The 26,018-nt window shown below is 43.7% G+C and overlaps 4 protein-coding genes across 10 annotated transcripts in view; 1 reads left to right on the plus strand and 3 right to left on the minus strand.

Annotated features, from left to right (window-relative positions):
* The window catches only part of LOC101075069 (ERC protein 2), a 112,234-nt gene extending 107,120 nt beyond the window's left edge, over positions 1-5,114 (minus strand). For 6 of the 7 annotated variants that reach the window (XM_029833220.1, XM_029833218.1, XM_029833222.1 and 3 more), the window contains exon 1: positions 48-1,080. The gene's annotated coding sequence lies outside the window, so the exon portion shown is untranslated. Of the gene's footprint in view, positions 1-47; positions 1,310-1,382; positions 4,320-4,820 lie in introns of those variants that run through there. The other variant, XR_003887765.1, reaches the window with a different exon arrangement.
* Positions 5,115-5,161: 47 nt separating this feature from the next.
* Positions 5,162-11,460, minus strand: apeh (acylaminoacyl-peptide hydrolase). The gene is made up of 23 exons (XM_003963278.3): positions 11,340-11,460; positions 10,782-10,911; positions 10,571-10,697; positions 10,391-10,478; positions 10,160-10,235; positions 9,972-10,063; positions 9,777-9,851; positions 9,308-9,445; positions 9,121-9,212; positions 8,981-9,021; positions 8,703-8,824; positions 8,556-8,616; positions 8,375-8,472; positions 8,238-8,289; positions 8,065-8,153; positions 7,832-7,970; positions 7,631-7,714; positions 7,118-7,198; positions 6,474-6,562; positions 6,148-6,338; positions 5,878-5,980; positions 5,697-5,803; positions 5,162-5,614 (listed from the first exon to the last, which is right to left on the minus strand). Exons 1-23 carry the CDS (start codon positions 11,349-11,351, stop codon positions 5,515-5,517), a joined length of 2,187 nt encoding a protein of 728 aa, XP_003963327.3. The 5' UTR covers positions 11,352-11,460; the 3' UTR covers positions 5,162-5,514.
* A 289-nt stretch (positions 11,461-11,749) lies between these two features.
* Positions 11,750-15,174, plus strand: LOC101074625 (F-actin-capping protein subunit alpha-1-like). The gene is made up of 10 exons (XM_003963301.3): positions 11,750-11,883; positions 12,647-12,710; positions 12,826-12,877; positions 13,062-13,125; positions 13,213-13,419; positions 13,485-13,564; positions 13,647-13,725; positions 13,805-13,876; positions 13,953-14,015; positions 14,094-15,174. Exons 1-10 carry the CDS (start codon positions 11,845-11,847, stop codon positions 14,235-14,237), a joined length of 864 nt encoding a protein of 287 aa, XP_003963350.1. The 5' UTR covers positions 11,750-11,844; the 3' UTR covers positions 14,238-15,174.
* A 100-nt stretch (positions 15,175-15,274) lies between these two features.
* On the minus strand, positions 15,275-26,016 carry cttnbp2nlb (CTTNBP2 N-terminal like b). Its single transcript, XM_003963300.3, has 5 exons — positions 25,881-26,016; positions 24,324-24,431; positions 18,607-18,858; positions 18,053-18,160; positions 15,275-17,276 (listed from the first exon to the last, which is right to left on the minus strand). The coding sequence occupies exons 1-5, from the start codon at positions 25,884-25,886 to the stop codon at positions 15,996-15,998; spliced, it is 1,755 nt and encodes a 584-aa protein (XP_003963349.2). The 5' UTR covers positions 25,887-26,016; the 3' UTR covers positions 15,275-15,995.
* Between the last annotated feature and the right edge of the window lie 2 nt (positions 26,017-26,018).

The following is a 26,018-nucleotide window of genomic DNA, read 5'->3' on the forward strand; positions in this document are numbered from 1 at the left end:
CAAACTGACAACACTGTTGTGCGTGCGTGATGCTGCGGGGGTCTTACCGTGCAGGCGCCGCTCCATCACCGAACTCTGGCCGCCCGGGTCTCCATGACCTCATCGGCTCATGTCCTGCGAACGGGTCCTCGTGGGCGCGCTCTCCCGCGCTGGCACGTGTGCGCAGCCCACGCTGCACGATGGTAGATTTTTTATTTAAAAAAAGCTTCTTTATTTTTCCTTTAAATTTTCCTAATCTTCTAACTGTTAAGGGGGACTGGAATATATTGCTGAAGGTTCTGCAAACTTTTAGACCTCCAGATTGCCTGAGAAGCCCCTGAGACTCGTTCATGATTCACCATTTTCCCCAAGACTAGACCTGGATAATAGAATAGCTGATGACGGTTTAATTCAGAAACCTGCGAGAACTCATTTAGAAATTCTTTGACAACCTATCCAGTAAATTACTAGAAGTAGATGCTTTGAACCTCCTCCAGTAACAGATGACAAGTCGCTCTCTATATATGTATCTTTTTTTTGTTATGGGGTTGCCTCATGCTAAAGGGATTAGAAATTAAAATGGCAGATTTTCACATTTCAAAGAAACACAAATAATTCACTTTCTTCACATCCTCACATTGAAAGTGAGCAAAAATTTGCATCAGTTGTCTTATTCTTGGATTCCGAGAGTCTAGACTTTATTGCATGTGACTAAAAGAGAGAGAAATCCCCGATGCATGTCGGGGGGAGTATGTGTGATCCAATATCATCACGGAAAGGGGAGGAGGACTGAAACCGCTGTAAACAAAGTCAGAGTCAATAGATGAAGGGGGGAAAAACTATACAGTAGTGAGTAGAAAGGTGAACGCAGTCTGCTCTGCACGTATCACTTTCATTTCCTGTCAAATAACCTCAAAAAAGGGAAGTGAAATGTCCAAGGCAGTGGGCTAGATCTATTTCCACATTAGCCAGAAAAACAAGCTGAGGGAATCCATCCATTACCAATGCATCAATTAACCCCGAAGCCCTGAAATCACAGGTTACATGTTTTGATATGTGGGATATTTAAAAAGGACATCCTGTATATTTGCAAGAGGATTGTGGAAGAATTTATTGTCAGTGATCATATGAAGCTTTCACTCATGTTGTTGTCATAGAAGCTGAGGTTGTCTGATGACAGCGCCATCCTCAACTGGTTCCAGAAAAGTGGCTGAGCCTTTGGGTTTCTGGGCCAGGATAGTACAGACTTCCTGCACAGCCTTTTCCTCAGCTGCAGGTATTTCAGTTTGGGGAACATCTCATCCAACAGAACCAGCACAGCTGTGTCTACCTGTGGTGGGAACAGAGATCTTTCAGTGAATAGGGAACCGTGGCAACAAGGGAGTGAAAGTCTCGTGACTGACCTTCTCATCCAAAAGCCGCTGCTGAACCATGAAGAAAGCCTGACGGATCATGCCGCTCATCGACTCAATGGTGCCAGTGGACAGCACGAACATGGTCTTCACGCTGCTGGACACGGCGTTGTGCAGGTTTTCGATGCAGGAGAACCCAGGAACCCAATCTCGTTCCTCCAAACAGAGGCAGAACGTTCTGTGTGCAGAGTTCTCTAGATTGACAAGTAGCTCGTTGTAGACCCAGTCCCTCACAGCCAGGTCGCTGGTGTCGAACACCACGAAAGCATCATAGTTGTACTTCGTATCCTGGCCAGTCAGCTGGGAATAGCCCTTAAATCCCGCCCAAAGTACTTGTAAAGAATACCAAAGATCCCAGCCGTAGAGGTGCTTGAGGAGGGGTAGAACAGTGAATCCAATAACCAAAAAGGAACAGACGACGGAAGCTAAGTTACCATATATGTCCTGGCAGGAGCGCTGGTCCATGGACAGGATGGTTTTGCCACGCTGGGATTCTGGATACTCACAGTGCACGTTTGTGGTCAGGTGGGGAATCTCGATGGGAGTGTTGCGCAGAAAGTCCGCAAACCAAGAAGCATCACAGTCGCACTTGAAGGGGTTGACGTGGAGGCTGAGCGTCCGAGGGCCGCTGCCGTTTTTGAAGGGGGCGGGGAGGAAATGCTGGTTCAACTGTTTGAGCTGATTGTGGCTGAGGTACAAACGCTGCAAGGAATTCATGGCGAGGAAGAAACTCCGGGGGACGTAACCGATGCGATTGTGGCTGAGGTCCAAGAGGGATAAGGGTTCTGCAGCGTGTACGACAGTATAAGGCAAAAAGGAAATGAAATTCTGACTAAGGTCCAGGTGACGCAAGTTGCTGAGCACGGAAATGTTCTCCCACGGGAAATAGTTTAGCCGATTGTTGCTGAGGCTCAGGTTCTGCAGGCTTCTGGGAAGGTTACACAGCACTTCCGGAGAAACCAGCCTGAGCTTGTTGTCCGATATGTCCAGGTAGGTGAGGCTCGTCAGGTTGTGGAAGAAATTAACGTACTGGTTGTTTTCCGAGCTCCACATCGTGTTCAGGTCATTCCCGTTGAACGACAGTTGCTTTAAGGAGGCGCTGACCAGCCTCTGATCGATCCGCATTGCGATGGCGTTGTTAGCCAAACTCAGGACTTCCAGGTTCACCAGATTTTTAATGAAGGTCAACCGGTGGCCCATGCCCCTCATTTTGAAGTGAAAGTCATTGTTACTCAGGTCCAGAAGCTTTAACGTGTTATTCAGCTCACTGAAAGATTCATTATAATAAAAATCCAGTCTGTTGTACGACAGGTTAAGAAACACTAAATGTTTCATGCTACTGAACATCCCGTACTTCAATGCCTGGCTCATGTAATTAAAGGAAAGGTCCAAACAAACTGCGTTTTCCATCCCCGCTAGCACCTCCTGATTAACAGACATGATGTCATTTTGAGAGAGGTCAAATGTAACTTTATTTTTGCAAAATGTTTCCCACAATGGCGAAGACTGGGTTGGGAAGGACTGTGACGTTTCCAATCTGTGGGACTGGTCCAAGAAGTTAAATCCAAAAGTAACATTTGGTTTTGTTTCCATAAGGAACGGTTGGGAAAAACTGAGGTCACGCACGTTCTGGTTATGGTGACTTTCTCTCTCGGCAGGTGAAACTGAGCACTGTGGAATGAAGCTCAGTCTGTTCTGGGAGAGGTCGATGTGGACCAGGGAAGGTACCTGGTGCAGAGCTTTCATGTTGATGTTGTCGATGAAGTTCATCCTCAGCTCGAGTTTCTTTAGGTTCCGAAGCTTGGAGAGAACCTCAAAGCTTTGGCCTGAAAGCGAGTGGAAAAAGTTGCCGCTCAAGAGAAGATACTGCAGTCCAGATATATCGCCAATGTGTGGGGAGAGGAACAGTTCAGGAAACATCTTCAGGGGCTCGTAGTTGTAAATGAGGCTGATCCAAGCCAGGGAGGTCAGCTCCGCAAAGAAGGTGCCGTTCTGTATGGCGTAAGAGAGGAAGTTGTCCGAGAGGTCCAGCATCTTTAAATTCTTCAGAGGCTGGAAGAGACCCTTTGGGAAGGTTCTCAGGGAGTTCCCTCTCAGGTTCAAGTAGGTGAGGGTGCTTTTGTTGGCATAGAATGACTTTGAATGCAGCTGGAGTGGCAGGTGTCGGGGGCAGGGAAAGCAGGGCCGAGCTGCGCGGTCACAACGCTGGCAATTCCACTCCAGGTTCAATTCTCTGAGATGTGTCAAGTCAGCAAAGGCTCCTTCCAAAACCTCAGTGATTGTGTTCTCGCTCAAGTCCAGAATTTCCAGTGAGCTGGGCAATCCTTCAGGGACAGATGTCAAATTATTGTACGCCAGAGTGAGCGTTTTTAGCCGAGAGAGCTCCCTGAAAACAGTCTTGCTGATTTCCAGTGACTGCTGGCAAGGGTTCGCGTAAAAGCAGTTCTTGGTGAGATAAAGTTCTTGGAGATGTGGTGTTTTTAGTGGTTCCACGATGTTGAAGAGGTGATTCCTCTGTAGATTGAGCACTCGCAGGTTTGCAGGTAACTTGGGTAAGGAGGTGAGACTGTTTCCTGACAGATTCAGAACCTGAAGCAGCGACAAGTTCCTGAAGACACCGTGATCGATCTTAACCTCACAGTCGTGCAGTGACGCCTTCATGCTGGACGGCTGACAGTTATCCGCCATCGTGAAAGCTCGAAGGTTCGGCACACCCGACAGATCATACTGCCACAGGTGGCGGATCTTTGTCCGGCTTAAATGGAGCGACGTGACGGTGTCGGACTTGATGAGGGGGACGCGTCTGAGGGGTCTGTCGGAGCAGTCTACCCTGGAGGTGTTCGCGTCAGTGTCACATGGCAAGAAGATGGGATTTATGCTGCTCACAATTGGAAGCAGCTGACAGAGGATCAGGAAACGCATTGTAGTCTAGAAGAGGGGAAAACTCTTTTAGATGTCTTGATATAAAGATCTTCCATGTGACCTCTGCAGCAGTCCAGAGCTATATTATTATGCTTGATATTTATCCATTTTTTTTAGGAGATCTTCTATTTGTGAACAGAGCACTAGAATGCTGCTGTGTTGTTATGTAGTGTATGAAGACTTTCGTGATATAACGTGTAGGATAGAAGCTAGACTGAGCATTGCAGTGTCATTAGTAACATCTGAAATGGAAATACTGGTGATGGAAAAATCACTGTGTGCGTGTGGGTGGGGGTGATTCCAGGAAAATCAATTTGTCTAGATGCTGCCAAATCTTACACAATAAACATTTAAAGCATTTCAGCTCTGGATGCCCCTGTCTGAATTATAAAGCCCAACACAAATGTAGAATCCTGGAATCAGCTTTTAATTTACGAGTAAGTGAGACATTTTTCAAATGCTTCCCTAAAGGGTCATTCTAAAGTGCAAATAGGGTAAATTACTTACTTAGATAGATCAGGAATTCAGAAGAAAATCACTCTGGGATCCACAGGCGTCTTTGTTTCATGAAGGGAAGATGAGCGCAGCCGGTGCACATCAGTTACAGTACGCAGAAGTGAAAACGCAGTTCTGACAGATGAGGAGATTTCAGAGGTTTCTAAAAAAAAACATCCTTTCTGAAAACAAAGTGTAATCCAGCCATTCCTGCTCTGCCTGTAGCGTAAAGGCAGTTTTAAAAAGAGTTTTCCTTTGTAGTTGAGCATGGAAGTCTTACTTAAACAGGTCAAAGAGACGTTTGCACCACCTTTCTGGTCCAATACATAAAGGGATTTTCCACACTAATGGTATTTTTTTTGATTGCTTTATTAAGTGCCTTGCACCAACAATTCAAAATTGTATAGGTTAAAAAACAACTACTGAAAAGCCCTTCATTTTTACATCGGTAGCAACTGCATAAAAAGCACAAAATAAAAACTGAATACATCCATTTCTGATTATTGGTGCTACATTAAAAAAAAAGTTGTTTTTTTCATTAAATACAGTGTAGTTGTGACAATCACAGAAGCCCTAGATAAATACCCAACTGAATGCATTTGGCACTGGACCTTGCAGTCCTGGAATAAGCAGCAGAACGTGTGACCCAGCAGGGGACCTTGTTAGCGTTTCCTGTCCAAGTTAGTGTTAGAATGTACCATCGCTGCTACAAGTGCTGAACGATCCACAGAGCGACGTTCATGAAGCCGTCGGACTCTGCGTCCACCTTGGACAGAGAGTGATTGTTGCCCGGGTACCACAGCAGCCTGGGGAAAACACATCAGACCATAAGATGCTGAACCGGAAGCTGTCACCCAGTCAGAATATGTTACTGAGGCAGAGACATACTGGACTGGAACCTGCTTCGCCTTCAGCGCTCTGTAATATTCAATTCCTTGTTTGTTAGGTACACGCTTGTCTTCCTCTCCTAATAAAAGCAAAACTGGTGTTTGTACCTAGGAGGAGAGGTGACTTTATTACAGTATAATATGTTCTGCAATGACAACTACAGATGCTGGAACAGCCATACCTGTGTGACATGTTTGATGGGGGACTTGTTCAGCATCTGAGCCCATACCTCCGGATCAGGTAGATCACCTGTACTGTAGTCGTACCCGGCCTCAACCATGCACCTGTAAAAACACACTACGTGTCTCTTTCTGTCCTGTGAATTGCTTAACTGAACGGCCCTGCTGGACGCTGTGGGCTATACTCTCAAAGCCATCAAGAGTCAGGTGTCATAGAGCTGCTTAAACAGCCAGAGTGATACTTGTCAATGACTGACAGGGGGAAAACGTACCAGTCTGGAATGTCAGTGCTGCCGATCATGGAGGCCAAATTGATGACGGGGTTGCGAGCCACGCAGACCTTGTAGAAGCCTGGGTACTGACCAATAAGGTGACAGGCCAAGAAACCACCATGGGAGCCGCCAGATATGACTACCCTCTCTGGGTCAAACTCGCCACGTTTCAGGACACTTTCAACGGCAAACTAGCGGGAAAAGGGGGAAAATCATTGAGAACATAATGGTTTGTTGTTTGAACCACAGATTTGTGGATGGCTAAATAGATTTTCAAACATTACTATCTGTATAATATATATATAATCTCTATCATAATCCCTTACCTGAACATCCTTTACATCCTGGCTGCCAACGTTACCAGGCAATGAGAGGACACTGTCTTGGCCATATCCAAGTGAGCCGCGATAGTTCACTAAAAACAGCAAGAAGTCACATACGCCGGTGTGCATAATGACATTACCTTCTTTCTGAAATGTAGATGTTTTTCACAGGTGTACTGCCCCCCCCCCCCCAAGAGCATGTGACATGTTTAACATCAAGTCAATAAGCGAGCGGACAGGGCTGTGTGCAGCAGCAGGAGGGCCATTTCAACGTCCGTGCTACTCCCACTGAGATATGAATTATCTGGCGCTTCTGCTGACCTGCTGGCATTACCAGCAGCGCTACCTGCTCCAGGCTCTTTAAAGCATCAAATATACAATCAGACAGACTGATGCCTGCTGACTTCGCTGTCATCACCCTCCAGAAAACCCCCAAATTTAAAGCAAAAAACAAAACCAGATCATTTGCATCCAACTTTTGATAATCAGACACTACATGGAGACACACTTTACAACTATAATCACCCCAAAATAATATTAACGGCATCCATGAGCATCTAAGGTATCGAGTGGTGCTAAAACATATATGGCGTATGTATGTGAAGTTGCCCCCTGCTGCACATACGTGTAAAAACACATGAACTTACCCAGCAATAAAGCAAAACCCATCCTGCATAACACAGACTGAGAAAGAAACCATTCAGCTACGACCACTGAGTGAGGACCCCCTGAGTGAAAGAAGAACAATTAGTATTTAACAATCAATAATAATAACTCCTAAGATTCTGCTATACTCTTGACTTTAAATGCTCTATATATTAGCCCCCATGACTATTGTCAAAGATCTCTGGAGTTATTAGAGACAGGTTCTGATTCTAAGAATGAGATTTGTCATTTTGCCTCAGAGGGCACAATTGTCACAGCAACGCCCTGTTGACAAGGATACAGGTCTGTAAGCATGGCTGTTGACAAGGGGGCAAAAAAAATCTCAACACAACCACTGACGACTAAAAATTCTGAGAGTGGCTTTATTTACACAGGTATGGCATTTCATCTAAATCAATTCATATATTAGAGTCTAAGTAATATGAGGTTCAAACTGCACTATGGTGACATTAATGTGGAACAAGACAAAGACAAAATGAAACAGAATAACCAACCATGAGGAGTCACAATAAGAGGCAGCTTGACTCCCTTTTGAACTTCCTTTGGTTTGATTAGCAAAGCTTCAAAATCAAGGCCAGCTACAACAAGAAAAAAGAAATTCCTTATGCCATCATAACATTATATTGTTGTTTGAGTGTAACACAAAGGAACAGTTGAACGGAACAGAATTTCTGCTTTTGTTTGAATTTTCTTACGATATTGGCTGTTGTCTTCCTCTGGGGGAGGGACGAAAGTCAAGATTTTCCAGTCGATGTCTGACAAAGGTTCGGAGTCCTCTAAAGTCACCCAGGCCACTTCCTCTTGAGAATCCAAGGCTGGAAGAAATCCCACTCTCTACACATCAAACCACACGGTATTAGATCACACCCGTGACACTAGAAAGCTGTTATAATCACATTTCCAGCAACTAATTAAAAGAAAAGCCTACCAGACTTGGGGGGCAGTTTGGAGAGGAGCAGCTGACCACCATCAGATCTTTCTCCATGTTCAGCAGAGACCAGTTACCAACTTCAGACTCTGAAGACAAAGAACATCATCAGACTCTGAATGCCAAATTTGGCATTAAGTGACCAAGATATGAATAAAGCAAATATGACTCACTTGAGGTCAGATTTGTGACACTTCCAGTATTTATATCCACCATTAACAGCTCCTTCAGAAAGCAACAATATCATAAAGAGTAACTTCAGTTCTCTGTGGATAAACTAGGATATATGATGGTAGAGAGTATGCAGTACTTTGCGGCTCCTCTGAGGAGAAGCAATGATGATACGCTGACTGTCAGCTGACCAACACTGGGGAGACAACTGAGAGCTGTAGATTCCAGTAAAGCCATCTGCCAAATCACAGAAATAAACAGATTTAATATGCCCTGAATAAAAAGGTGCATTTGTGAGGTGAGCACCTGGTACTTCTCACCTTCTGCAGATCGATTCACAACATCCAACACCAACGTGGTCTTCTTTGTATACCAGTCATACTGGAATAAAATAAGTCAAATGTTGAATTATTGTGTTTGCTGAAACTAAAAGTGTCCCATGTGGGGAAAGAGGTTCTGGCTCTCACCATGCAGAGCCTGCTGCACTGCATATGCGGGCCATAAACAGAACACTCCAGATAGATGATCCGACACTGGTCTGGGCTCAGCCTGGGAGAGTAGACTCCACTGGTGCCTGACGAGAGCTGCTCTGAGTGACCACAACACAAAGATATGTGAACATCTGCTAAACAGTGTCCAGCGATAGACAAGCTTCGCGCTGGACAAGTACTTAATTAGACTGGATTTTACTGTATGATGTTAATAATGGCACTGTGACTTAGATGGGACAAATGCTCATGTTTACCACATTTTCCACCCATGAGATCCACGTAGAACAAAGAAGACCTGATGGAGTAAATGGTAGAGACATGTATATATTTATACCTAAGTTCTGAAAATTGCCAGATTTCACTCTTCACATTGTTCAACGTGAGTAACACTCACCTCCTGTTGGGACAGTACTTAAGACCAAGTCTGAAGGGCTCATGACACCAACCTACAAACACCACACCTGTGTCTCCTGGAGCCCAAAATGCCTGCAGAGATGGTGACAGAGCGGAATGGAGAAACATGTGTGCAAGTCAGTCAAAGAGCAAAAATCTATGCAGTGCCGCAAAACTTGTTCACCTACCTGACCAGGTGAGATATTGTCAGGCACTCCTTCTAATACAGTGATGTTGTTACCTTCGATGTCCAAAACACAAAGTACTGGACAGCTTTTACTGACCAAACCTTCCCCCCAATCCTCATGGTAGACAAACTGCTCCCCCTGTAGGCCAATAAGGAAAACAACTCAAGAGTAAATAGAAACCTCCAGAAACTTAGATAGATTGTATGAAGTTATCATAAATATATCTATCATTTTACAGATCATTTTATACAAGACTGCATGAAACTGCTGTGGGCAAAAATGTGAGATTGAGATATGAACAGAGAAATTGACAAAAATGATTTACAGTGATTTTCTTTTCCCGCTTTAGCAGTTTGATTGTGATTATAGGCAGTAAATCAAAATGCTACACTGTACAGTAAAATGAAGACTTAAAGTATCAATTAACAACCCTACATTATGTCAAAGATATAGTAAAACTAGTAGTTACTTTAACAGCCTCCTTTTTCTCCAGTCTCACAGTGTCTTCCTCGTCCCCAATAGTAGACAACTCCGGTGACTCAGTCTGTTATCAGAAATTGGTGATAATTAGAAGAACTCTACTGTATTATTAGTATAACTGATGTTAATATTGTTATAACCACAAAATACCTTGTACTTTTTTGTTACAATATTTATTTTCTACCTGAAAGTAAGGTTCTGCCTTGGCTCTCTTCCTTTCTGCCACGTACAGCAGATGGGTCTGCGAGTGTGACCAAACCAGGCAGCCAAATTGTTCTGTGGATGAAAGAACACGGCAGGAGTGGACTTAGATAGAAAACACAACAACTAGGTGTCAAAAGAAACAATCAAATCAAAACATCTATAACTTGCCATCGTCATAGACTTTGCCGTGTTTGTTTAAGGCCGTTAGATTGATGCTCTTCATCTTGATGTTCTTAGTCCAGATCTGAAATGTCACATTTTCTTAGTTTTCATATTTAAAATTTAAATGCTGAGACAAGATTCCCCTCAGGGATAACACATTACATTATGTAAACATGGGTTATGAGTGGAACAGAAAGGTTTCACAAAGATTTCTCTTAGACAAACAGCTACACACACCTCCAGAAATTGTTTCTCCTCTCCTTTGATTACGGATTCTCTGAGGACAGCCTTCATTTCTCCTGAGGGGGAATCCTTGGTGAGCAATCTGACACGGGGAAAAAATATTTAAAATCAAATGAAAACTAATGCAGTGAAGATGAACAAATTGGGGTTTAAACTATCAAGATCTTCACATACTCTCCTTTAATCTCTGTACAGTTTCCTGAGGCTCCAGAGAAGACCACTGACTTGTCATCATGGAAAACAATATACTGTCTGCAAAACTTGACTTTCTCATTTCTCTCCAGGTCACTCTGAGTCCATTCTGCAGCAAAAAAAGTAAATGAAACGGTATTAAAAGCTAATACACATATACAAATACATCTTAAGACAGTCGAGTATGAGTTACCTGTGTAAATGTTGGTGTATTTTCCTCCATACTGAGAGGTGACAACAGGACCCACATCTGCTCTATTCAGAGAGGGAAAGAGGCTGAGATCTCTGTACAGTCTGGCGATTTCCCCGGGTTTGGTGATCATCTGAAAACATGCAGAATAACACCTCACAGCACGTCCTACTGGAACAAACTGGCCAAAGGCGAACAATGCCCTCTTCATTTCCGAGCTACGAATCTGGCCGGCCACAACAGGATTATATCTTAAACAGAGTCACAACAAAAGTCAGTAAAATTAGCTTGATTCGCAGTTTAAATCAGTCGAGATCGTATGATAAAATAAGCTGAATCCTCTGTTTTATTTTCTTTTTGTTCGTTGCCGTGTCTGATGAGGAAGTTCCCGTGACAGCTGACAACAACTTAACAAGTGCTAGCTTGAATCAAAGGTACTTGAGGTCTGTTTTGTTTTCTTGGCCGTAAATAATATAAGCTTCGCATGTGACACCTATTTTCCAGAGGTTGCTTTTATATTCGTACAAAATAATGTGTCATAAAGTCATGTAAGATTCATACCTGTGGCTCCATGACAGTTGCCGTGTTTGATGCTAAGCTACAAGTCGCCAATGTACGAGTTTTGCGCTACAAAACTAGATTATGATACACAAATGTGTGCTTCCGGTTACGTTCCAAAATTAAATACAACGCTGAGTAAATAATGAGGCAATAAATGAGCGAAGGATTAAAATTGATTACAACTTTGTAGTAAATTAAATTTTAATCGAATTTTAGAAAATTTGTCATAAAGAAAGGGGAAATTCAAAGGAAAACCTTCTGTATCCTCCTTTATTTTGAAGGCATAAAGTGTAAAAAAAAAAATCCAACAGGAAGCATGAGAACGAATGAAATATCAAATATTTTTGTGCCTCCCTTTCTTTAAAATAGCTAGCATTTTGAAAAGATTTACTTTAAACATTGTAAAGTGTATTTCAATTTTGTTATCAGTCACATGAGGAGCATGGAGATGATTATTTATTTATTTATTAGTCAGCTGAGGTAGGTGGGGTCACAAAGAGCCAAGATGGCTGACACGAATGATCCACTGTCAGATGACGAGAAGGTTTGAGGACAATTTGTTTTTAATTCATTCGTTAATCTATTTATAAGGATATGTTCTTGTTACATTATTGTACATTTTAATATCTTCGTGCGATTTAGAAAAAAAAGATATCTGACAATGATAAAGCTTGTTGATAAGCTAACGAACTAACCCTAAAGAAAAGCTCATAACTGACTGGGAGGGGGACGGTTAAACACATCGTGCGATGAATAGTGTTGCATGATAATTCTTTTAAAGTTGACATGACAGCCTTTTTGCAGAAATGTTCCTTTAGTGCCATGCACGACAGTGTATTGCATATCCCATTTAAAAAAAAAATAAAAATCATTAGCTAATTTAGCGAATATTGTTACTTTGAATTTGTGCCAAACAGGTCAAACGGGTATCTAACAAAGATCAATGAACACATGTCACCATATGAGGGTTGAAATATTTAAAATCAGCCATTATGCACATATAAAGTAGAAGAGTCATCCACGGTTTGTATGGTTAAGGCTAAGCGTTTCATTAATTCTTCCAAAAAATATTGATTTGGACCTCAAGGAAAGATAATTGAGTGAAGCACACACTGGTATGAAAGCTAGAGTCCAGTCCAGTGTGTTTGCAGCAGTGTGGGTTGGGAAGAGCCCTGCAGATGATATGTGGCACTTAAATGTCAAACGGCACTTTGTTGCTGAACTTTCTCTCTCTAGTTTAAAGAAGCATTTACTAAAATACCAGTATTCATGGTTTTGACGCTGATCTTTTTAATTTACCTTCATAGGTGAGCGTAGTCACCACCTTTGTGACCCATGCTCCACCAGGAGAGTTCAACGAGGTCTTCAATGGTAGGATGTAACAAGACATTCTTCTTACTACTGCCATAAAAAAGTAACCCCTGACAATGCTGTTGTTTTACTATATAATACTTGCCACAAATGGTATCATCTTTTATTTCTCTAGATGTGCGGGTTCTTCTCAGCAATGATAACCTCCTTAAGGAGGGAGCATCACAGTAAGTAATTTCACCTTCATGTAAAGCAGCAGATTTCACACATTCCTAACCCAGATGGGGGCAAGGTGTGCCATACTATTCAAGGGTCATAAAGACGGGGGGGAAGTGTAACGCAGACACAATGTGGACTAGTTCTGTCTTGTAAAAAATGTGCCTCAAATCTGTCTCTATTCTGTTTGTGCAGGGCTTTTGCCAAATACAACATGGATCAATTTACTCCCGTCAGACTAGAGGGCTATGATGAGCCAGTATGTTTTATCATAAACTTCTCACGTACAAGTTCAGTGAAGCAAAAGCTGAACCCACGTTTATCATTTCTAACCTCTCTCATTCAGGTCCTGATCACAAAGCATGGTGCCCTGGAGCAGGGGCGGTTTTTGGACCCCCGAAACTGCTTGTCTTTTTGCTTTGACTACCTCAAAAAAGAAGTGAGTGACGTGCAGCCATACGATGGAGAAATTCCCCTGAAGAGCTGGAGAAATGCCATCGATTCCGCCCTCAGCGGCTACGTGAAAGAGCACTACCCCACCGGGGGCTGCACAGTAAGGAACTCAGACGAGTAGACAGCAGTGATGTAAACAGTATGAAATACTGACCTGTGTTGCAGGTATACACAAACACAGATGATGGCGAGGAGTCAATCATAGCCTGCATTGAAGGGCATCAGTTTCAACCCCATAATTACTGGTATGGCATCTTCTCTGCTTTTGAGTTTATGATATTAACTTTAGCATGTGTTATTGAGTAACAGTTCACGTCTCAACCACAGGAATGGTTGCTGCAGGTCCGAGTGGAGGCTGACCCTCGGACAGCCTACTGGTCAGGTGGCTGGAGTGTTGAAAATCCAGGTGAAGTGGCCTCAGTGGCTTCAATGAATGTGTTATTTAGAAGATAAAGCTTATATCGATGACTGCGATCTGTCTCCAGGTTCACTTCTATGAAGATGGCAATGTGCAGCTGGTTAGCCATAAGGATGTAGCAGAATCAGTAACAGTGACTGTAAGTAAACTAGGTTTAGAAAGTGAATCCTTTTGATTTCTATTGGGATAAATATTAATGTTTGACTTGCATGTAGAACCCAAGCCAGACAGCCCTGGAATTTGTCAAAATCATCATGAGGGAGGAGGATGATTACCAGGTGAGTTAGCTTTTGTTATTTACAAGAGTCATTTAGTGTCTGAGAAGATCCACTGACAAGTTTTGTTTCTATTCCCAGACTGCCATCAGTAAGAACTACCAGACCATGTCTGACACCACCTTTAAGGCCCTGCGACGCCAGCTGCCTGTCACGCGCACCAAGATCGACTGGACCAAGATCTTAAGTTACAAAATTGGCAAGGAGATGCAAAATGCTCAATGAAAGGCCGTGGGTTGCCCAGGGAGACGCAGCCTTCTTTCTGTCCACAACCCACTTATACATGCACAAGGACCGACCAAATTGCAACAATTTCATTAGGGGGCATCTGTGTTCTATAAAAAGCATAACTGAGGATTTGCAGTGTCTGACGCTCCAATCTGACAGGATTTGGGATAAAATCACGATTGGGCTGTGCTGAGGGCTGCTACCTTTCACAAGCAAATCTTTTCCATCTTTCCATGTTGTAGTTTTCGTCCGCTGTCTGTCCAGCTGTGAGCATGTCATTGTAACGACGTCAGCATGCAGAAAAGAACAAATGCAGCTGGAACGTGTAAGCACGTGGTCAAGGGTGTGATTGGTGGGAAGAAAACTCTGAATCTCGGAAAAGTAGAACAGAGGAACATTTTTCAAGTCATGAGCTGGAAATTGGGTGTTGTCGTTTACAAGAATTTGGGAGTTGCATGATCCTCTGCGTAACTGTCCCTGCAAATCAGTGTGTTTCAGGTTGGAGGAAGCGTTTACTGGTTCTGTTGTGCAACGCTGACATAGGTGACTGGGAGTATAGAGAAGCAACCTCTATGCCGCTGTCTGTTAAGCGTGCTCTTATTTTGGCGAGACCACTGCAGCTTTTCCTCTGAAGGGAAACATCCTCATATTAAAGCTTTATTTGCAAAAATCTCTTTCCTATGGTAAAGACCCCAATTCTTCCACTCATGTATGCAAAATTTCTATTTTAATATGCCAGGGTTTTTTTTTTTGTTAGTTCTTGACTCAGGATGTTGCGCTCTTAACTGTAATAAACCGCACAATCGTCCGTGCCAGTTGAACTAAAATTGTGCTGCATTCACCTCTCGCACTGTACTACATCTGTGTGCCAGTCCATAATATTCAACATTGTTCTGACCCATTCTGCTGTACAAATAAACTCACTGAACTACTACTGCTAGATTACGTCTCATGCTTCTCGCGCCGTGTACATTTTATTGAAAGTACCACATGTTGCATATTTAGGTGACAGAAACATTGTCCAGACAAACACACAGCATGGATCTTTCTGGTTTAATGTTTGTCTAAGATAAATCAACTGATTTCAAAGCCTAAAAGCTCAAACATCCGATGAGACACGAGATAAAACGGCACAACAGTCACAGTTGAAATGTTCAGATCTACTCCCCATAATCTGCACTGGTGTCATCATGAGGTTTATCAGCGTTTCCTCCATTACAGAGCAGAAGAGGGAGTGAACTGAACTCCCTGACCCGACATATTCATCGTGAAGCCATGAGGAGAAAACAGCATGCACTCAAAGTACAGTAAATGATGGCTTTTTCAAATATCTTTCCCCACTGTGATCTGTGTTTTTATAAAGAAATATTGGAACAAGAAGTTACTATGAAGAAGTGACGATAGCTGTACATTTCTGATATTCTAGTGCATGAGCATACATTTAAAGGGCTCGCAATTGTGCTGTGAAATCTTTTTTTAAATTGCATTAGATAAAGAATTCAACTGGAAAATGATCAATAATATCTTTTTTTTCTAAACATTAAAATGCATTTAAAAAATCTGGAATGTAAAAAGACATTTTAAGAAATCAAATCTCATGCTACATTTTACGTAGTCCTTTAAACTGTCATTCATTGTGGATGAGGAGGTGCAGTGGAAGGGACAGACGTGCCTTTTATAGTGCAGTGGTGCGGCTATAATGGTCAGAAAAGATGAATAATGAAGTAACCAGCAGCTCGGATGTGGCTCAGTCAGTTAGCTGCTGGAGGACACCAGCAGGTCGGGCTCTTTGGCTTCTTCCTGCCCGCTGTGTCCGCAGTTTCCCGTCAACTCTGGGAATGCGCTGGTCCGAGAGGAATGACTCGGGGATCCCGGAGGGGGGCTCGCGCCTGGCTTCTTAGGAGGGGTCGGCGGAGGATGCGTCCTTTCTGAGCGAGGGGGGAGAGGGGAGCGGATCCCTGGGGACAGGGGTCCTGCGGAAGGTGACCTACATCCGGTAGGGGACGCGGCTACGGCGCGGTAGTCCGTGCCAAAGGGAGAGTTGCTGATGGGTGCCAATTTGACACCTGCCTGTTGACTGGTGAAGCGGGACAGCACCTGTGTTACAGTGTTGCGGGCCAGCTGCTTTGCTGCGCTGTGCTCGGGCGGGGGAGGGATGGAGGTGGTGGGTGAGAGATCCCTAGGGGAGAGAGGCCCGCCGTGCTGCTGCAGCTGCTCCAGCTCGGCCTGGCTCTGGAACTTGTGTCTGGCTGCCTGGAAGCGCTGATTGACTCCAGCCTGATAGGCGGACTGATGGAAGCCTGGGCTGCCCAGGCGCTTGGTGAGGATAGGGGAGGAAAGGGGAGAAGAAGAGAGGGAAGAGGAGGCAGTGCTGGAGGGAGACTGAGGATGAGGATGAGGAGGTGATTGCAGAGGTGCTCCTCCTCCATTTTCCAGCAGCACTCCATTTTCTGCTACTTTGTCCTCCTGTGTCACATCTGTCTCTCTATGAGCCTTACACCCATTGACCTTTGACACTGAGGTGGACTTAGAGGTGAGAGTCTTCCCATCGAAATCAGTTTGTACAGAGGTGGACACCATCTTCAGCTTTGGAAATGACTCCTTCACCTCTGACTCAGGTTCCTTTACCTGCTTACATCTCCCAGGATCGGTCAAAGTCTTCCTCAGCTCTTCCAGCTGCCTCTCAAGCTCCCTATTCTGTCTCTCCTCTTTGCCGAGTCGGGCTTTCATCTGCTCACGTTCTGTGTCAAACTCAGCCAACTGCCTCTCAGTGGCAGCTTCTGCCTGGGCCACCCGCTTCTTCTCATCTTCAAGAAGGCCTTGCAGTCTCTCGAAGGCACTGGTCTCCTCTTGAAGCAAGGTGTGAAGTCGGGAGGCCTTCTGAGCCTCCTCCTGGGCCAGGCTGCTGGCTTTCTGCAACTCCAGGGTCAGAGTTGAGGAGAGCTGCTGCTGCTGAGACAGGGACTCCTCCACCTCATTCACCGTCTGTGCTTGTTCCTTCTCTAACCTGTCAAAAGCGGCACGCTCCGTCTCCAACTGAAGGACAGGGAGAAAAATACGCACGTGAAGAAGTGTTTCCTTAGTTTGCCACAAGAGGGCAAACACAGGTCAAACCCGACAGACTGTAAATACCTTACAGACATGATCACATTAAAAATGTTTAATATAGACCTTCAATTTCAATAAACTAAACTATAATAAACTACCGACCAACAGGGACTGCAAGGAAGCATTTCTGATGTCGGAAATGAGATATTTTCTGGTCAAATTTGTTTAAAGAAAGCCGAGGTTGTCATGAGGTCATCGCAGGACGCGTGGGCTGCTTCAAAGTTCCGATGACTAAGCAAGAGAAATAGGAGTAGGACCATAATCTAATGTATACAGAGAAGAAAAACAACAGAGGCCGGAAAGCCTGGGAGACACTGAGGAGCTCCTTTTTACATAAGGCTCCTGGAGAACGTTTTTACAGGGGCTGACTGTGTGCTCACGCTGTGTGAGCATATGTTGACCTTGCATTGAACACGGACATCCATTATCTCAGGTTTCCTGTGGCTGTAAAGCCTGCTGGACAACTAAACAATGGCCTCTTCCTCTCGTTTCCTATTGAACAGCCATGTGCCTGTGTTTGAACAGGGCAGGTCCTCTCCACCCTGCACGGTTACACAACTGGCACTCAACGGCCCAGTTGCTAAGTTTGAAATCACAGCTTCCACTGGCACCATACAGGCAGTGGAAGAGAAGCAGAAACATCCATGTGCTCATTTGTTAGCAGGAGAACTCTGGCTTGACTTTTCTTTTTTTTTTCCCCACACCTGTTGCAGCAGTTTGTCTCTTTCTGTCTGCAGCAGCGAGGTGAAATCGTCACAGTGTGCAGAGACCTGAGCACTTCGTCTTTTCTCCTGCTCCAATTCAGCGATCATCTGTTAAACATAAAGAACGAAAAAATATCACATATCCCGAACATTTCTGTAGCAAGTAAAAAGGTCCCTTACAATGTGCTACAGTAGCAAACAATAATATACTATTGCTGCTTGACATTTACCGGTAATGTGATTTCTGGCACATTTCTGATGCAGTCAAGTACAAAATGTAACAGTAAATATCATTGACTACATTTGGCTTTGGCTTCTTTTATGATGGTTTTATGCCACATTAGAGTCCTGACAGTGGGAATCAGATTTCATCTGTTGTCCAAACCGTTCACTCAGGCTTTGAGACTCCAATAAACTCTCAGACTTTGAGCTGGACCTTGATAAAGCACTACATTTCCCCAGGGTGTGGCTAAGGTCTATGTGTCAATAGATGAGTACTGAGGTTAAGACCGTCCCTCACTGTTGTGCAAAAAAGGTAAGTCTCCCTGACTTACCTTTTTGTGTCTGTTCTCAGCAGCAGCTAGCTGCCCCATCATCCTCTCCTGCATCCTTTTGCAGTGAGCCATCACCAGTTTGAGCACCGCCAGCGGGTTCGGACCCACCGCCCGTCCCTGCGGGTGCACAGGAGAGCAGCTGAGCATGTTCTGCCGTTCCTCTGACTCGCTGTCCCGCTGCAGAGCCAGGAATGGATCGCTGAGGTCATACTGGCCATAACGTTCCTGAATGAAAGCATCTCTCTGCTGAGCCTGATGGATAAACACAAATAAAGGAGAGTAATGCTTTGTTTTCCTGTGCATACTTCACTTAAATACTAAATCTGACCTCACAAATAGTTTGGAAGCTGATCGTGCTGAACTGGAAATACACAGTTATAATGTACTCAACTCTTACAAGGTGACAATGCAGAAATTCCATGCTGCATGTTTAAGCTTGTAAAATGCAAAATATGCATGTAGCCTTTCATTAAAGGTGTTTACCGGGGTAAATGTGCTAAGAAATATATAAGTTAATACATTACTGTTTTTCAGAACACACACACACTCTGAAAACTAACCATTGGGGTCAAGTGTGTGTGTTACACCACCAGAAATCCAATTTTGTATGTGTCCAGGAAATGTGTGATGTTATTGTCAGTGAGTATTAGCAGATGGTCTTCCTCTCAACCCAAACACAAAGAGGTGAGGCTGTGCAATCACCCCCCTCTAACATAAGCAGATGTTAACTCCTCCCCAGGGAAGAAGGGGTGAAGGAGCAGACCATGAAATCTGAAACACACACATACATATACTGAGCTGTGATGATGTCATCATGTACTGAAGTTAGACTGACAGAATAAAGTGATAGCACACTTGGGTCTAAACAGAGTGCTTGACTAATTTCAAGCTTTAACCCCCAAAAAAGCAGGAAATAATGGAAAACAGTATCACGTCTCACTGCAGGACACAGGGGTGGGGGGTTACACTTAGTATGTCTGAGTTCTGTGTGCTTGAGCGATGATGTAAGCACATGCCGCAGAGTTCACTCCACGTGTCTTCAGGGCCCATCACTGTCTCGCAGCCCTCATCACACACCCCCGTATCTGTGGCCCCCGCTGGCCCCCTGCCCAAACATGCATGGCACCGCATTCTTCTGCCAATTCATCATCACTTTGCAGAAAACAAATCTCTCATGTCTACCTCTCCATCAGCCTCTTTTTCTCATGCACTCTGATTTTGCCAGCACACACACACACACACACACACACACACACACACACACGCACACACACACACACCCTTTAGGCATAAGGAAGAAGTCTGTATTTGAGGCTCATTCCCTTGCTGAACAAAGAATGTGACCCTCAGTGAAGAGATTACAGGACTCCAACAAAGACTCTGTTTCAATGCCTTCGGTCTCGCGCATTCATGGATGACCCAAAAGAATGAATGTGTGCAGAATGTCTTTGTTTCTGAGAATGTAAAAGTAGGTGTGTCTAAGCATTGTGTGCATGTTTACTTGCAGTTCCATGCATGTGTTACTGTGCAGGCCTTTGGAGTCGCTTCTTCTTCAGGATTCAGGGTTAAATGCCTTTCCCGAGCTAAATGGCTGTTTAGACAGACGGTTTTGGGCAATTCTGAGAGTGGACTCTGTGTGTGTGTGTGTGTGTGTGCGTGTGTGTCCTAGCCTATGGCCTCTTCTATGGTTTTCTTGGGATACTCCCGATCATAATAATAGGGTGCGCTTGCCTTTATGAGAGGACACAACGAGCCAAGATCTCCTCAGCTCTCCTCTCTTTATGTCCAGCCACTGATGACTGCTGCTCAGGCCCTGGGAGGGATTAAACTATGCTATTAATAGATTTTCTACTCCTTCGTATTAAACATTTGCTTCAAGAAGCAACTGAGTTTTGCATCGTCACATCCACAACACAGAAGTTACACAACGTGACAGAGGACTGCCCTTTTCACCACCATCACGGCCAAGATTTACCGATAGTCTGAGGATTTTAAAATGAACACAAAAACAACCATAAAATCAAAACTGATGGTTATTCACTGCAGGTTTTCTAATGAGATATGCTTTAACATGCTGCATTAGCATGCAGTTAACGTCACAATAGGGTCAAAATCTTAACTCCTGTCTTGGAGTTTTAGGACAAAAACAACTTCTGCACAACTAGTATTTATGTATTTGTGAGCCTTTGACTTTTGACTGACATTTTTGGAAATGCATCATTGGTGTCTCGAGAGAATCACTGCATCTCACCATTTTATTCCTGCAGGTCTAATCAGGTGTGAGAGACAAACTTTAAGGTTTCACCTGGAAGAAGTTTGTCAGACACTAACCTCAGGGCACAATCGTGTCATTGTGTGAGCTGGGGAGAGGAGGCGAGTCGGATTTCCACAGTCCTGCAGAGACGCCCTCACAATGAAGCTTGGGAGCTGGCGTGGGTTACTATATGCATATCTCTAAACCTATACAGGTGAGCTACAATGGAATTAAAATGCTGTCTGTGATGAAAAAATCCATGTATTGTAACAAAAATACTTTAAAAAAAGGAAGCACGTATATAAAGTATCCCTGACGAAATACAGTGGATACAATCCATAACTGTCCATCTCCAGCACAGCATTTCAAATCCTGAGGATTTGAAGTGGGGGGTTTGAGGAAACATATACATTCCTGGTGGATTAGACTGCTCTTCTGGAGAGGAGCTATAGACCCAAAAAAGACAATTAGGATAGCAGGACCAAACCTGCCAGAACTGTAAAACACAGCATTTAAATGTGCCTCTTGGGGTTTCGCAGTTACGCTGTCGTGGTATTTCCCCGACTTGTATCCGACTTTATGTGACAAAGACTCATGAGGAGAGGTTCTCTGTACTCCAGCGGGTTGAAACTTTCCACTGCGACATGTCAAACACTCCACAATTACATTTCATAACCTTGACAAGAAAATAAATAGCATACCATCGTGGTTCTTCTATGATGAGCAAAATAAGCAGCTGCCAACAAAGCTGCAGAAACACAGCTTTTTATAGCCAGTTTCTCCAGGACTAGACTGGTCGATTAGGAAATAGAACTGCTGGCTTCACCAATTTACTTCAGTTTATACAGATTTTCTGTCATCTGTCACCTTTTAAAATACATATTTATAAATGTCATTGGATTGGAGACGTGAGTCAGCTCTGCCTTTTGTGAGCTACCTATCGGTCTTTCTTCACAATTCAGTTCATTTGCAGTTAGTTTCCAAATCCCAAAGTTGAACTCAACAGAACATCTGACATACTAGCCCAAGGATGCATAATTAATTGGAACTATGGAGTCAGCTATAACGGAACACAATGCAAAAGAAGGACCTGGAGACTTGTTTTCCCTTTTTAAAAAGCCATAAAGAAAAATGAATGAATTAAAAAAAAACCCACACACACAAGTTCACATTGGTTGACTCAGTTAATGTTACACAGATTCATTTGTCCAGGTGAGGTAGACCGTGACTGCTGCAGACTTCACCCTAAAGCCCCAGACTGGTCCCTGGCGTTGGGAGCCTCTGTTGTGCCAAAAGTGGGAAAGGTTGAAGAGCTGTGATTTCTTTCCAGTCAAGCGTAAGCAAAGGTGTGTTTGAGGTTTAAGCTGTGTCCTCCCCCCCTCACCCACACAACTGCAGAGACACAAAACCTCACTACTTTATGGTCCAATATGGTGCAATAAGCCAAGACTTCCGGGTAATGTTTAGCAAATGCTGCCGCCAACGGTGGTGAGCAGGTGCTCCATTAGAAGGGCTATTTCAGAGTAATTGGGCATTTTTCCGGTCCAGGAGCTCGCTCCCAGCACTACACTGAAGACATTGTGTTATAGTAATTATTCACTGGATGTGTGATCTTTTTAATCCCATTTTCCTTTCAGCCATCTCAAAAACATGTCGCAACTAGTCTGGGGATTCTTTTATGCATTACGCAATGTCGTATCTGAAAGGAGGCTTATTGTTTTAGCTGGAAATCATGTGACTGCTGCAGAAAATAGACAAAGCACTTTGGGTATCGGACATGACATCATGTGGAAAACAAAAAACCGGCCCTGCCGAGAAAGTCCGCCACGTTTTGAGCACAGACGCATCCTGACTGGACCAAAATGGTCAGCTAAGGGCTGAGTCATACTTTCAAACACTGACATCCTGGTTCAGTATTTGTTGTGGCTTTTTTACTCTATGTCTAATTCCTTTAATAAACTTACACCTTCTTTAAGTCTGAATGCCTATGCCAGTACCAATGAGTTGATGTAGAGTAAGGGCTGAGTCATACTTTCAAACACTGACATCCTAGTTCAGTATTCACATCACCAGGTGTTTAAGAAAGCAGAGAGAAGTTCATCTTCTCACATTTATTCTCTGTGCGCACATTCCTAATTGTCCTTTCAGTGGAAAAGGATTAATAACACTGGTTTCAACACAGATGTATTGATCAGTTCAAAACAAATGCCACTCCTGCAGAAATCCATTATCCATCTTCTCAGGAATGTTCCCTCTAGTAAAATTGCTCATCTGTGACCTTTGTGATGACAACCGAGGCGACTGCAATTAAGAATGTCCACAGGCAAGTAACACCAACTCCGAAGGAAGCGAAGGCTGTAACCGGGTTTGCAATAAAGCTGCTGGGCTCAGGGTGGAGAAAGGGTTACAAGCACACAGACGCGGTTGTCCGGGGTGATCTCAAGGCATCCCTGGGATCATGCTGATACGCAGTAGGAAAACATGTAGACTCACAACTTTATATTGGCTACGTTAACCTGTTGTCTCACACTGTCCTGCTCTGGTCAAAAAACCAGTGCACGGCTCCCCAGTGAAAACAGGGGAAGTTGCCGATTTGAACTTACTCTTCTGTACATTCGCTCTACAGTAAACAGTGTGTGTGCATGTACAAACAGGATAAGGATCACACGCAAAGATGAAACACCCCCCCCAACCACACACACATACAGACTCTACCCTCTAGCCGCGATGCGGTAGCGTGTGTTGAAAAATGTGGAAAAATCAAGGAAAATGGGAAGAGCCCTATAAGCAGGGACATGAATTTACGCTGGAACTCAGACTGCACGAACAATGAAGCGGCGAGTTTTCCTGAGGTGATAAATCAGCATGAGGCTGGGTTTGAAGTCTGCGTGCGAGTTGTTGTGGTTGGCGTGGCTTCCCCCTCTGGGCCTTGGCAGCTGAAATTTTCCCAGTATCCTCAATTTCTTGCTGGATAAGCTCCATTATCATTATGGTTGCTATAACACTCACTATTTTGATCACCAGTTCAGACATTCATTGAAGATTTTAGAGCTACACGGAGGGGCTGCTATATCGATGAGCGGCCTGACAGTTATTCCACCTATCCTTAAACACGTTTGAGCTCCTTTTTTGCTCAGATTTCAAGAGGGCTTCTGCACCCGGTAAACACATCTAAACACAGAGTAGATTGGGTGTAGCCAAATCTGAATAATGAAAGAGTGAAAATTCAAAATGCCAGAATATCAAGGAAGCTGAGCAGCAGCACAGCTGGCACTCTGATGGAATGAAATGCACAGGAAACTGAATATCTCCTGTGCCATTGTCTTTACTGGCTCTGTTTCCTGTTTATACATTACCTCCCTGTTAGTTCACATTCTTTTTGAGGGTGTAATCCTGAAACAAGTTAATTTTGGTGTGGATAGGTCATGGCTTTGAGTGAGAGATCCCATCATTTCTAACTCACTCTGAGGGCATGTATGACAACATCCTGGGCTTCCAGTTCTCCTTCCAAGATACTCAGCAGAGTCAGCAGCTCAGCTCTGCTCAGAGCCTCAATGTTCATCTTCTCATCCTAAAACAGAATGAATTACAGCATAATAATTAATCCAGTCATGTAAAATGAATGTATGTGTATTATCACAGTAACATGCCAATGCAGCATTTTTGCAATAAAATGGTATAGAGCTGATGTAAGCCTTGGCTGTCCCATTTGTAGCCTCAATGGGGTATGCTAACATTAACATAAAGGAAATCTTTAGTATATCTGCATGTTGATTAAATAGGCGCCTGAGAATAATTGTCTCGCCCATTATTTTGTTGCTATCCTCAGTGAATGCATTACTACAACATAACTGTGTCATACTTCACAGAGCTCAAGCAGAAGGCTTTAAACCAAAAACTTTTTTAATGATGCTTACAAGATGCATAACGATGGGTGCCACAATGGTGGCAGATTAATGGAGATGTTCTGAAATACTAATGATTATGAAGCCACCTAGGTGTTTGAAAACACTCCTCTTCTCCTTTCCAGTAGCAAAGCACTGTTATTATCACAAAGACATGTGTAAATTCCTGCATGCTGTCTGTGGCCACATATTTAAGGTAAAGCAACACAGCATGAATGTTTGGGCAGCTATCAACTTTACATACGATCGCAGCATATTTAAATGATTGTGAATTTTACTATTAGTGTGGCTTGTGGAGCCGATGCCTGTCAATCTGGGAAAATCATTGCAGCATTCCAAGGATTCCCACACCCTGGGAATTGTCAGTCATAAGTGAGTCCCTGGTTCTGCATGGTTTTAAGTTACAGGATGCCAGAGAGGCTTTTTGATGCCGAGCTTAAACACTTCTTGTGATGGGATGGTACAATCATGCAAATTAGCAAGTGCTGGTCTTGCAAATATGATCTTATTTCTGTACATCTACATATTTCTGTTCCGTGTCTTCCTAATTAAGTCACAATAGAGTGAAATTTGATTGACCCTAAGTGACAAACGTGGAAAGAGCTGTGCTATTCTGCCCACCAGACTCAGCGTGCAAAGCAGTAAATAAGAGCAGTGGCTGAGGAACATCCACCTGCTGTCCGGGCCTTTGTCTGACACAATACTGCCATTCTTATTCAGGTTGGCTACGTACAGCTCAAATTCTGAATGTAAAATAGCCATAAATGCGGAACATCCATTATATTTATCGATTGACCGGCGTGATAATGACAAAATCAATAATGCATCAACATAAACTGAAGTATACACACCCATTAGCCTGGAACTGAACTCAAATCGTTCTCAAGACTCATGAATTAGCCATTTTGAAGCTTATTATGACTGTCTGATGCCATCTCAGCCACGGTATTGAAGATTTGTCATTTCGCTAAAATAATCTAAGTTCCTTTTAACAATAAAAGGTAAAGCCCTCTTAAGGATTGGGTGTTTATATACTTTTTGGGCTGCAGATAACTGAAGAAACAATAGTTAAATGAAAGGTTCGCCCATTCTAGCGTCCTTCCGTGTAAACGTACCTTCATGCGCGCTCTGCCTGCGGTCCTAATTGTTCTCCGGATTCCAAAAACGAGGCTCCACGCGAGGATGAATCAAGGCGCCCCTCTGTCACTGACGCTCTCGCGCTGGTGCCAGCGTGAACAACAGACGTTTAGTGA

This window comes from Takifugu rubripes, chromosome 3, assembly GCF_901000725.2.
Source record: "Takifugu rubripes chromosome 3, fTakRub1.2, whole genome shotgun sequence".
NCBI lineage: Eukaryota > Metazoa > Chordata > Actinopteri > Tetraodontiformes > Tetraodontidae > Takifugu > Takifugu rubripes.